Source organism: Lynx rufus, unplaced genomic scaffold (genome assembly GCF_022079265.1).
Source record: "Lynx rufus isolate CCGP_SWC_20201006 ecotype Redwood Valley unplaced genomic scaffold, mLynRuf1.p SCAF_13, whole genome shotgun sequence".
In the NCBI taxonomy this organism is placed as follows: domain Eukaryota; kingdom Metazoa; phylum Chordata; class Mammalia; order Carnivora; family Felidae; genus Lynx; species Lynx rufus.
Window position 1 is genome coordinate 52,395,493 of NW_025814827.1, and position 13,420 is coordinate 52,408,912.

At 41.8% G+C, this 13,420-nt stretch overlaps 2 protein-coding genes across 6 annotated transcripts in view; one reads left to right on the plus strand and one right to left on the minus strand.

Annotated features, from left to right (window-relative positions):
• Window positions 1-8,334, minus strand: part of STRN3 (striatin 3) — a 106,464-nt gene extending 98,130 nt beyond the window's left edge. For 2 of the 4 annotated variants that reach the window (XR_006961321.1, XM_047075571.1), the window contains exon 1: window positions 7,825-8,333. Coding sequence is in view for 3 of the 4 variants with exons in the window: in XM_047075571.1 (XP_046931527.1) it covers window positions 7,825-8,106 (282 nt within the window). In the remaining variant the exon portion in view is untranslated. Of the gene's footprint in view, window positions 1-7,824 lie in introns of all 4 variants that reach the window. The other 2 variants (XM_047075570.1, XM_047075569.1) reach the window with 1 other exon arrangement.
• AP4S1 (adaptor related protein complex 4 subunit sigma 1) overlaps window positions 7,552-13,420 on the plus strand; it is a 50,900-nt gene continuing 45,031 nt past the window's right edge. Inside the window, exons 1-2 of one of the 2 annotated variants that reach the window (XM_047075578.1) lie at window positions 7,552-7,701; window positions 9,814-9,989. The gene's annotated coding sequence lies outside the window, so the exon portion shown is untranslated. The remainder of the gene's footprint in view (window positions 7,702-9,813; window positions 9,990-13,420) is intronic. The other variant, XM_047075577.1, reaches the window with a different exon arrangement.

The window sequence follows — 13,420 nt, forward strand, 5'->3', positions numbered from 1 at the left end:
GGAAAAACAAACAGAACAGAATATATTAAGCTATACTATAGGAAAGGACTCAGCAAAATGCAGACTCTGGGAACCTTTATAAGGACCAAACACCTGATTTCTTTAAAAAAAAAAAAAAAAAAAAAAAAGGAAGAAAGAGAGAAAGAAAGAAAGAAAAAGAATGGCAAGAAAAAGATGGAGAGAGTTCCAATCGAATAATGGTGTGTAGTTATCTTTTAAAGTCCTTATCTTTTAGATACACACTGAAATATTCATGGATGCAATTATATGACGGAGATTTACTAGAAATACTCTAGGATGGGGAGGAGTGGATACAAGTATAAGTAAAATAAGACTGGTCAAGTTTAAGATGAGTGACAAGTCTGTGGAAGATCACAGGTACCATATTATTTTTGTGTATATTTAGAACCTTCCATAATAAAAAAAATGAGTATATGCAACACAATCATATTTACAATGTAGAGAATAAACTGTTAAGACAGGGGCGTGGATGGAGGGAAACTGATAGGAGATTTCAGAGAATTCAGGCAGGAGGAACACCCTGAAGGAAGACAGTGAAGTGAAGAAACGAAAATCACAGATTAAACCAGGATAATTTCCCCAGGTCAGTGGTTATCAGGCTTCAGGGATATTCTATGCAAAATTTTTCACCCGTCCTTTTTTTTTTTTTTTAAACTAAAAGAGGCTTCGCAACTTTCATTATATATGCAAAGGAGACTAAAATCCCAAAATATTAATTACTAGATTAAAAATTTTTTAGCATATTAATACAATCTATATTAGATAGGCCCTTGAATCACTGCAATCCAGTTAACACACTTTCAAAGCTCCTTCCAGCTTTAGAACTTCCTTCCAATTGAAATACCATGGTTAGGTACTCATACTTCAGATCTAAAAGTATTCTTACCCTCTAGGGGCTTTACGACAATTAGATAAGCTAACATAGTAAGAATTTAAATTTTTGGCATATAGAAATTGCTCAGTAAATGTTACCCGTTTATCTGAAAGTCCATTATCTACATAGATTTCCCATCATCATTTATTGTCTCACCATCCTGTAAGTTTCTGGTTTATCACATTTTATTATTTCTGGAATACAAGCTTCATGAGGGAAAGGTCCTTATTTCATACATCATTTTGTGCCTAGCACAAAATAACACTCAAATATATTCACTGAATAATTACACTAGATAGAATCAATAAAACTCAAGACTCAATGATGACAAGGATGGTGATAAATGTTAACAGAGGAAAAGGAGAATAAGTAAGTTGTAAAAATAAGTGTGTTGTATGGGGAGGGAGAAGCAGGCATTTGAGATGAACTGAATAATTAAATTTATTATTTTTTTAATGTCTATTTATTTTGAGAGGGAGAGGGAGAGAGAGAGCATGTGCATGCATAGGAAAGAGGGAGAGAGAGAGATGGGGAGGGAGGAAAGGGGGGAGGGAGGGGAAGGGTGGGGGGGAGGGAGAGAGACAGACAGATAGACAGACAATCCCAAGCAGGCTCTACCCGGTTAGAGTGGAGCCCTATGCGGGCTCAAACTCACCAACTGAAATCATGACCTGAGGTGCTGAAATCAAGAGTCAGATGCTTAAGTGACCCAGGCCATGCAGGCACACCTGAAAGTTTTGACTTTAAAGTAACAAGTTAGACAGGAAATTAGAAATAGGAGACATTTGAAAACCAAACCAAAAAAATCTAGTAGTCGTAAGAATACTGTTTGTAAAGGCAGCCTGTCCAGCCTGCCTGCTACTTGCATGATCTCGGGCCCATTAATTAACCTCTGCGTCCCAATATTCTAGTGCCCCCCCCCCGACAACCCCCTCAAACCCAACAACAAAAGAAATCAACTGTGCCAACCTCACTGGGTTGTTTTAGGATTAAAGGAATTAATACTGAAGCACTGGAATAACACTCAGCAAACAGTAACCAAAAGATGTTAGATAGTAAGAGCTAAGCAGTAGCTGAAAATCTGATTCCGAATGAAACATACAGCCAATATACTGAGAGAACAAGAGTCCCAGGGAATAACTGGGAACAATGGAGAGGTAACATGAAGAAAAGTTTTAAGTGGACAAAAGGGAAACTAGAGAATTACATAGTAGAAGCCAAAGAAAAGGATTTTAAAGAAGAAATAGTCAAGAGCAAAAAGTGCTGGTTAAGTGCATCAAGTCTGTAAAAAGGCCACATGATTTGGCAACTTGAAGGCTGACCATCAAAAGAAAAAAAACCACGTCCTACAAGGTGTTCAGACAGGTTTGAGAGAGTAAGGCAAAAGGGCCGACTATACAGCAGAGTTGAGGGGTAAAAAGAGGAAGAGAGAATTCTAGATTAGTGGTCCCTAGACTTTTTGTTTGCAAGAACTTCAAAAACAGGGAAAATGACATAAGGTTGCGTCCTCTTAATTCTATCAAAGTTTTTTTCCTCTGTTGTCACCATCATTTGAAATAGGGAACTGCATTAACAGTGAAAATTTATGAAGCCTAAAACTCTCAGAATAAAGGGAATGCCTTTACACAAAACCACCATACTGTTCATATTTTTGTAATTTCATAGTAGATTAATAATAATGAAATAAGGGAGCCTTGGTGGCTCAGCAGGTTAAGCGTCTGACTCTTGATTTTCACTCAGGTCATGATCTCAGGGTCATGAGGTTGTGAGACTGAGCCCTTCAAAGGGTGTGGGGCCTGCTTAAGATTATTCTCTCTCACCCTCTCCCTCTCAAAAAAAAAAAAAAAAAAAAAGTTGTAAGCAACTTAAGCAAATTACCTACGAAGGTCTTTAAGTGGCAACATCTGTCAAGTTATGACAAATCTGTAGGCCAGGATGTGCAAACACAAACACTAATTAAAAGTTTTACATTTGTTGGGACTCCTGGGTGGCTCAGATTAACCATCCCACTCTTGATTTAGGCTCAGGTCATGATCTCACAATTTGTGAGAACAAGCCCCATGTCCGGCTCTGTGCCGACAGACAGCACAAAGCCTGCTTTGGGATTCTCTCCCTCTCTCAAAATAAATAAATAAATAAACAAACAAACAAACAAACAAACTAACTTAAAAAAAATTTTTTTACATTTGTTGCATAATAGTTTTAGAACACGAACTCCTGGACTACATTTTCTACGCATTATCTATGTCATATTTTTATAGCTAACAAGCATTTGGTGTATATAAGTACATATATTACATACCATTACAGAGAAAAACAGGAGGACACATTTGCAACATACATAAACTACAACTGGCACACAATTGAGGTTCAATAAAACTATGTTGAAATGTACCAATGTGTACCACATAATAGTGGATAAAGAATTACAGGGGTGCCTGGGTGGCTCAGTTGGTTAAGCGTCCGGCTTTGACTCAGGTCGTGATCTCGCAGTTTGTGAGTTCGAGCCCTGCGTTGGTCGGGCTCTGTGCTGACAGCTCAGAGCCTGGAGCCTGCTTCGGATTCTGTGTCTCCCTCTCTCTGCCCCTCCCCCGCTCATGCTGTCTGTCTCTCAAAAATAAATAAACATTAAAAAAAAGAAAAGAATTACAAGTCAGATTCCCTTTCTATAAAAAATGTTAAGACAACATAATACAGTGGTTATAAAAGTGGTAATAAGACAACAGGCTTTGGATTCATACAAACCAAGGTTCAAATCTCAGCTGCAATACCTTATAGGTGAGTGACCTTGGCAAAGTTATTTCACCTAAGTTTACCTCACCTATAAAATAGGAATGATATCTACCTCATAAGGTTGTAGTGCTCATCAAATGTCAGTTATAATTTTTCCATAACATGAATTGCCAAAATCCCCAAACAGTCTATCTTTTACAAGTCCTAGACCAAATTAATCCAAACGTCTGGAAGATAAGGCGGCGACCTGCATAGTTTTAAAAGTTTTACAAGCGATTCTGATTAGCACCCCCACTTAGGAATCATCGTCCTAGAGCCTTTACTCAAGCTTTACCTGAATCCCATGTAAGTTAATATCACAAGAATAAAATAGCACTATTAAGACATGATCCTCTACTTTAGTTCCAAGTTACTAGGACAGACCTTTACCCAAAGCACTTTTCACAGAGAACAGAACCGTACTGCAAAGTTCCAATTTAAAATCTTTTCCAAAGCCAGGGAAAATATGATTTCATATTGAAATTTTACATCAAAACTGGGAATACCTTAACCTAGTCATATTTGTTACTGAATAGTTCTAATACTGAACATTTTTTGGTCACTTCATCTATACATCAACAGTGACCCAAGGCTGTACACAATGATATTTAAACTTTCTTATACATTATCATTCTTTAAAATAAGTTTAAGTTTACAGTCAAAATACAGTGATGCTTCACCTAAACTCTAATAAATTTTTTATTTGACACATTTTTTTTTTTAAGATTTTAGTTTTTGGGGCACCTGGGTGGCTCAGTCGGTTAAGTGTCCGACTTCGGCCCAGGTCATGATCTTGCGGTTCGTGAGTTTGAGCCCCGCGTTGGGCTCTGTGCTGACAGCTCAGAGCCTGGAGCTTGCTTTGGATTCTGTGTGCCCTTCTCTCTCTGCCCCTCCCCGGCTCATGCCCTGTCTCTCTCTGTCTCAAAAATAGTAAAAATATTTAAAAAAAAAAAAGAAAAAAAAGATTTTAGTTTTTAAGTAATCTCTACATCGAACGTGGGGCTTGAACTTACAACCCTGAGATCAAGAGTTGCATGCTCTACCGACTGAGCCAGCCAGGCAATCCTTGACACATACATTTTTAAATGTTTATTTTTGAGACACAGAGAAAGAGAGAGGCAAGAGAGGGGGGACAGAGAGAAAGACAGAGGCAAGAGAGGGGGTACAGAAGTGGGTTTGGTGCTGACAGCAGAGAGCTGGATGCAGGGCTCAAACGAACCGTGAGATCATGACCTGAGCAGAAGTCAGACACTAAACCAACTGAGGCACCCAGGCACCCCAACACATACATTTTTAAATGTGCTTCTCACAAGCAATCCTATTCAAGACTGAAGTTATCTAAAGTAAATTCAGTATTCCAGAAGCAAACCTGAAACCCAATTAACTAAGGAACCCAATAAAACATTTTAGAGAAATATGAAGAACAAAATCATACAAATATAATCACAAACATTTTATTCCAAAAGAATCTCTGTGAAATAATGAAAATCCCTGGAAACAAGAGTCTAGAAACACTGTAGAATTTGTTCAAAATAAACAAACAAAAAAAACTTACAATGGCTTTATCAGGACTAATATGCCAATGGCACATCAACTGGAAAGCAAACAAGGAAAAGGAATCTTAGAAGATTTTTACGGGTGCCTGGGTGGCTCAGTCGGTTGGGCGTCCAACTTCGGCCCAGGTTTGTGAGTTCGAGCCCCGCATCGGGCTCTGTGCTGACAGCCTGGAGCCTGGAACCTGCTTCGGATTCTGTGTCTCCCCCTCTCTCTGCCCCTCCCCTGCTTGTGCTCAGTCTCTATCTCTCAATAATGAATAAATGTTAAAAAAAATTAAAAAAAAATTGGCAAAGAGAACTAAAAGGGAAAGAAAGGGCTAAGGCAGACAATATAGATCTCATTAAGTTATAGATTTTATTAATTTAGACACAAATAAGACATTTTTTCAGATACTTAAATTAGTGGAGCTTATAAATGCATTGTTAACTTGCAAAGTGCTAAAATCCAATATTTCAAGGTACTTACAGGGCAAAATAAACGTCTCACCCTCTAGGGCGGGGGAATACAAGCTTTCATACCATAGTGCAAAGGTCATAGACACTATATCCAGGGACTGGTGAGGTATTATTTAGTGAGACCAGGCCTTGTGCATTCGTAAATGCAATTTTAAAAAATAACTGTCTCACTATCTTCACAAAAATATTCTTTGCAACATAGTATAGTAAAAAGTTTTGTATCAGTAGAACTCTATAAATCCCAGACATTTTAAACCACCTTATACACAAGTTTAAAGAAACAACAGACAATTTTTACCTAAGCTTTTTGAAAACTATACTTTTAAAAGTCCAAAAGTATATCAAAGCACAATTTTAAAACACTGAATTCACTAACAGGTATTAACTTGTAATTAATTTTTTCGAAGACTTGATAAAGAGTCAAGAAATATAAACACCAATGCTTTTTTTTTGTTTTCAAGTAGGTTCCAGGCTGTGGAGCCCCAAGTGGGGCTTCAACTGATGACCCCTGAGATCGAGATGTGCCCTGAGATCAAGAGTCTGACACTTAACTGACTAAGCCACCCACGGCGCCCCGAAACATCCTTACCCTGTAAAAAAATGCTTTTTAAGTTTATATTTGAGAGGTAGAGAGAGACAGAGAGAGCGCGCGTTGGAAGCGCAGAGAGAGCGAGACACAGAATCCGAAGCAGGCTCCAGGCTCTGAGCTGTCAGCACAGAGCCCTGCTCGGGCTCAAACTCACAGATGGCAAGATCTTGACCTGAGCCGAAGTCAGACACTTAGCCAACTGAGCCACCCAGGCATCCCAACATCCTTACTTTTTTAAAAGTTTAGCTTCAACAACTTTGTAGAGTCCAATAAAAGTTTACTAACTCAAAATTAAAGTAATATACATTTGTTTGAAGACACTCTAAGTTAATCCAATCTTCCTTCTTTAAACACTACATTTTCCTAACTATTCACCAACATATATGACGTATATATCAGCCAACACTACTGCTTACATTCTAAATATATACCAGTCTGAAGAACAGGTGCGACACTATTTAGATGCATGCTTTTTTCTTCTAAGCCTAAATTTGCCCTGGAAAGGGATTTAAAAATAAACACAAATACCCAAGAGTTGAACAATCCTCTTAAAAAGATATAGCCGCTCTGAAATTCAAGACATGAGCGCTTCAGCTACCAACATCTTCCAAAGTTAACCAGCCTATCAAAGTTTCACCTTAAAAAGATCAAATAAGGCTCAATTATTAAGGGTCCTGAGGATATTTAACTTTGCTTCCCCTGTGTTAGTAACGTGGGAAAGTACGTTTTACTTCAAGCTAGTATTAAATCTTTTCTCAGTCGTTTCATAAAGACAGCAGAGATACTCTGGTTTGGCTTTTTATGGATAAAGGGGATGGAGGAGGAGGAGGCCGGCTGAAGGGTACTCTAAAAAGAAAAACTCAATTTAGGGAAGCACAGATGAGTCAGTCACTGAGGAAGAACTAACTAAAAGAGAACCTAAGTGAATAAGGCAGCGTCCCAGGTAAGAAGGTACCTAAAGTTGGCGATAGGAAATGAAAACTTCACAAGTATGCAGCAAGACCTGGAAAGAAGCTTGGCTGTCAAGGGGCAAGTGCGTACCAACTCCGGGGGAGGGGGCCAAAAATGCCAAATCGGATGGGGGGGGGCGGGTGATGAGGAAAAAGGTAATAAAATGTCCATCCCAAACCCCTTCCTCGGGTTCTCCATCTCAACAGGCACAATCAAAAACCACCTCAATGCCCAGTAACCCCAAGCCGGACTATCCCACAGAAAGGAGTTTAGTCCCAAGCCCCGGAGGCCCGGCAGGCCGCCTCCAGAGGAGCCCCCGCAGACGCCATACTAAAAGCCAAAATGGCTGCCCCAAGGAAGCCCGCACCGCGCAGCTAAGAAGGGTTGGGGAACAAGCTTCTGCGGGAAAGGGGGAGGGGGGCTCTCGGAAGAGCCGTCGCCAGAACCATAGGCAGGAGTATCGCCCCCCCCGAGCTGCACAGGTAGGTTCCCCTCGGCCTCCCAAGGCCCGGGGCTCGGACGGAGGGGAGTCCCGGCCCCACCCCCCCCCCCCGACCGGGAACCCTGCCGCCGCAGCCGTCCCGCACACCGCCCCAGCGAGGTACCTGCAGTTCGGCCCGCTCCACCTCCCAGTGCGCCCGCTCCATCTCGAACCGAGCCCACTCGTGCTGGATGTAGTGCAGGATCCCTGGGATAGTGTATTGCTGCGGCCGGGACAGCTCCGGGCCTGACGCGGGACCCGCTCCCTCGGCGGCTGGAGGACCCCCGCCGCCCGCCGCTCCATTCCCCCCTGGCGAAAGGCTCATGTTCCCCCCAGGTCCCTGCTGCTGCCGTGGAGGGGCCGCCATCCCCGGGCCGCTACCACCGCCTCCGGCAAGCTCGTCCATTGTGTGTGGGGCCCCGGCCGGGGCGCAGGGCGAGAAGCCGACGGCTGGGGGAAGGGCCGGGGAGGGTGGCCCCGCGCTGGCGGCGGGGCGGAGGCCGGCTGGGAGAGGAGCGAGGAGGGGGTCGGTGCTGTATGCTTGCCGTGGGTCAGAGTAGGGAGCTGCCGGTCGCCGCCATTACAGTCCCTCCTCCATCTGTCCGTCTCACTCACTCACTTTAGGGAAAGGGGGGGGCCGCGGCGGGAGGGGGAGAGGGGGCTGGGTTGGGAAGGGGATAGACGTAGGGCCGTCACAACCGCGCAGCATGCCGGGTAGAGAACGCCGCTGCCGCCGCACGCCCAGCAGCCAAATAGAGTGCGGCCTCACCATACGCAGGCGTACTGAAGACTCAGTAAGGGTTGGCGTTTGAGGCTGGGTATGAGCTCTAGCCCCGCCCCTAGGCCCTCCCTCAGACTTGCTCCGGGTGTCTCCGTGTGGGTACCGGAACGTGAGCCACTCGCGCTTCTGGGAGCCAACCGGTCTCATGCTGCCAACAATTTCCGTCGCTCAGTCACCAAGCCCCCAGGGCGCCTTTCCCCACCCAAGGGTCTCAGCAGCATGCCTGCCTACAGAGCTGGGTTTTAACCTGGCTGGGCGCTCTGGCCAGCCGCAGCCGGTCCCGGATTCCTGACGTTGCTTTTGCATTCCTTGCGTGTTTCAGGATGTCCCAGAGGGTCGGGCCTCTTTCTGTGCTTGTCACTCGTTCTTTCTCTGGTTTCTTAGCACCAGTCAGTTTCTGAGGCTTTGGGGACGTTCTCTTTTGGCAGATAGCCCAGATCCTTCCGGACATGGTGGCTGATCCCGGTCTCCGTTTCGAGCCCGGATTTAGCTAATTCTGCGCTCTGGGTCGCCCGTCGCAACTTGTTCCAGTTTGCCTCGCCTCTTCTTTTCTATCTGGGGTGGGTTGTGGGGGTGGGGGGAGGAGCAGGAACGAATGTTTTCATTTTTTTCTTGGGAGAAGGGATAGTGAAAAACTTTAGATCTTGACGGTGATGCGTAGAGGGAGAAAGATAACTTTGAAAGGGACTAAAAATGCAATGTTTTAGAATGAATGGGTTTACAAATAGCAGGATTCATAGCAGAATCTTTTGATGAAAATAGAAAATAAACGCATCGTGAATACAACGTAAAATCCTAGATGAACAGCTGAAGATGTTTTCCTGGATCATTAAACGATATTTGAATGAATATAATATACAAGCTTAATCTTTTAAGTACCATAGTGTGTGTTTTTATGTGCTTAGGTTGACAGGAAACATTATTAATGAGCTAATAAGCTTCTAAAGAAAGTTAATATAGCTACTAACCTCTTGACTGAAAATTAGGACAAAAGTAATATTTAACGATATAATAAGGAAAAGATGTTAACAATTAAAGCTGTGCAGGAAAATTGCACATAAAACTGATGGCATTAACTTTTTTTCTTCTCTACTACCAATAAAATTATCACTATGGAATACACACAACCACTCAAGGTATAATTTCAAAAAGATAAAAATAGTACATCTTATTTTATCATGTCTGCTTTACTGTTATTATAGTTTAATGGACAGCATTGGACTTGTAACCCATGTTGCCATGTTTTATTTGTATATGAACTGGGGTCTTAGGTCACATATTATTAAGAACTATGTTTCCATATTATTAAAGTACTATTTCTCCATTTTATAGTGACCAACATACAACCTGCTTATTCACTCCTCTTCCTTTTTGAGGGGACTGGTAACACATAAAAAGTTACAAAATATGTCTCCCAAGAAACATGTGTGAGCAGTTGTGATTGATCGTTGTCATCAACTGAAGAAGAACATGTGCACTTGTACTTCCTACTGGTACCTCAAGCTCAAGTAAAGACTAGATTTATAATCCTTCTATTTTCCTCCCCACCTTCAAAAACAAAAAATTCTGTTTCTTTTCTATTACCTATCTTGTTAAGTGGCATATTCAAACCCGAGGTCTAGCAATTGGTCTAGTACCTTCCTTTCACTCAACTCTCATATCCAATCCCTTTCTCAGTAATATCCTTCATTTTTATTACTTATCTATTTCATATCTATTCCATCATCTTTATTCATGTGTTAAATTTAAATGTTCACACCTCTACTCTTCCCCTACCTCCACTACCACTGATGCCTGAGGGATCTTCAGAAGGCAGATCTGATTCTGTTATTCCCTGCTTAAAATATTTGAGTCATCCTCAGATTTAGAATGAAGCCTGAACTGTAGCATAGCATATAAAAATACTTCAAATTCTAGATCCACTCTATCGCCTAATCTGCCATCACGCTATCATGGCACCCATTCTTCTCCCCAGCCAATCTGCACTGTTTTTGGTTCCTCAAAAACATAGTACTATTTCATTTCACAAGAATTTAACAGATACTGTACCCCCTTGGCTTTCCTTCCCTTCCCTTGGCAAAGTATTACTTTGCAAAGAAGCTTTTCAGATCCCTGAATTAGATTCACTTTTAAAATCTCAAGTGCTAGGGCTCCTAGGTGGGTGGCTCAGTTGGTAAGCATCCAACTCTTGATTTCGGCGCAGGTCATGATCACGGTTTGTGATTGCAAGCACACATGTGTTCTCTCTCTCTCTCTCTCTCTCTCTCTCTCTCAAAATAAACATTTTAAAATAATAAGGAAATAAAATTTCAAGTGCTTCCTATTTGAAGAATTCCAGTTGAACATGTCTACACTCGCTTTCACCATGGTTTTATAAATGCCAATAATGCAGTCCTTGGCTATGTTCTTCCCAGATCATAGTCATGTATCTGAGGATTGCAGCCTGTTAGAGAGGTGGGAGCCATGCCCCTCTTGTTTGTAACTATACTCCCAGTGTCTGGAACGGTGCAATCTCCTCAAAATGATGAACAATTTAGGGGTGCCTGGGTGGCCCAGTCACCTAAGTGACTGACTTGGGCTCAGGTCACAATCTTACAGCAGGTGAGTTCATGCCCCACATCAGGCTGTCTGCTGTCAGCACAGAGCCAGCTTTGGCTCCTCTGTCCCCCTCTCTCTCTGCCTCTCTCTCTCTCTTTCAAAAATAAATAAATATTCCTAAAAAATGATGAATAATTTAAATTTAGAATAACAGGTATACTTTTCCTTCACCTCGATCTTTTTGTATTATTTTTACTACCATTATTTCAGCTATTTCAAGGGTCAATGACTAAAACTGCCCTGAGTTCTTATTTTGTTTTTGTTTAGATTTTTAAATTATTTTTAAGTGATCTCTACACCCAATGTGGGGCTCTAACTCACAACCCTGAGATCAAATGTCTCAAGCTCCACCTATGGAGCCAGCCAGGTGCCCCTTGTTCTTGTTTTTATAATTGACTTTTTACCCTGAGTATCAAAAGTAAAAGACACCAAGATTTTCTCCTCTGAGAGAATTAAAAAAAAATTTTTTTTAATGTTTCTTTATTTTTGAGAGAGAGACAGAGCATAAGCAGAGGAGGGGCAGAGAGGGAGACACAGAATCTGAAGCAGGCCCCAGGCTCCATGCTGACAGCACAGAGCCCGATGCCCATGAACTGTGAGATCATGACCTGAGCCAAAGTCAGACACTCAACAGACTGAGCCACCCAGGCGCCCCAAGAGGAGAATATTTTTTATATTATTTTCATTAGACTTTGTGTCCATGACTCCTGAGGACGCTCTGCAATCAGCTCCTAGAATCTTGTCCTCTGTACATAATGAGTTTCCCAGGCCATAGTATCATCTACAACTCACCTAACTAGAACTCCCTCCTGGAATTGTGGCTGAGTCATTTCCTGTCTTCAGTTTCACCTTTGAAACTTCCTATTTGTTCTGTCCTTTCATCTGTCCTGTTCATTCCTCCTCCCCTCCCACTGATTTGATTCTTAGTTTCAGTATACTGCTGAGAATGCCTATTTATATTAAATATAAATTTATAAATTTAGAATTTTAGATTTTTTTTCCTTTCCTGTTAGCTAATCTTAGACACCTCTGTGATTAGACACCTCTGTGATTTGGTCAGACACTGTCTGACCAAAAAGGGATTTGTCATATTTGATGTACATATATTGTGTCAGCAGAGGTATGTTAAGGAATTCCAGGTTTTTAAAATAAGTCAGGAGTAATTAACACTCAGATGCCTTCTTTCCAATTATTGTAATACCTGATGTACAAAGAGTTTTGGCCCTGCCTTACAGAACCATATGGTTCCCTGTAATTACTCACCTGAACATCCAGTTTTATACCTTGCTGACTATGAACCTGACATCCTTCTAACAGGGAGCTCAAACCGGTTCACAAACACTAATCCAGTCATCTTTTTGCATCATGTGGAAAGGTGGCAACAAGTATTATTATCTCCAGTAACACAAGAAAGCTGAGGTATAGAGTTCTGGGTCACCTCCTCAGGCCCTTAGTAGAATAGGAAGTGGGCCCACTCTTCTATCAGTGAGTGTATGTTTTTATTCAGAAACAAATAAAATCTCCCTTCACTATCCTGCCTCCTACTGTCCTATCAATGGCTCGATATCACTGTCTCTGGTTCTCAAATCATTTGCACTCTTAAAATCATTTTTAGGTGGTTTTGGGGTGATTTCAGTCACTTGAGGAAATTATGTAGTGTTTACATGTATAAATATAGAGAACAAATGAGTATTAGAGCCCAGAGGAAGATCTTTTAGAAGACCTGGCATGTGTTCAAAAACCAAAGGAGCAGGGGTGCCTGGGTGGCTCAGTCAGTTAAGCATCCGGCTTCAGCTCAGGTCATGATCTCGAAGTTCATGGGTTCAAGCCCTGCATCAGGCTCTGTGCTTACAGCTCAGAGCCTGGAGCCTGCTTCAGATTCTGTGTCTCTGTCTCTCTTTGCCCCTACCCTGCTCATGCTCTATCTCTCTCTCTCTCAAAAATAAATAAATGTTAAAAAAAAAAAAAGGAGCAAACTGTAACGTAGATGGAAAGGAAAAAGAGGAGATAGCTTTGCCCTGTGCAGTGGTTGCACCTGCAAAATAAGATCACTACAAGAGTTGCCTGTGGCTAAGAAAATTGTAGAAATACATACAGGGCACTGGAACTATTCAAACAATATGTTGTGTGGGGAAGAAAAGGAAAAAGACCTTCAAAGATTATAGAAAAATAGGTACCAAAACCTTTAGGAAACTCAGCGGGCTATATAAAATTCTAGTCCAAGTTCATTCCTGAGTTGTCTTCTGGGTAACATGAGTCAGAAAGCAGTAGGCTGTGATAATATTATATAATAGCTAACTCACAGAGATGTCAAAATTGAAGAAAAAAAATTGCCTGGAGC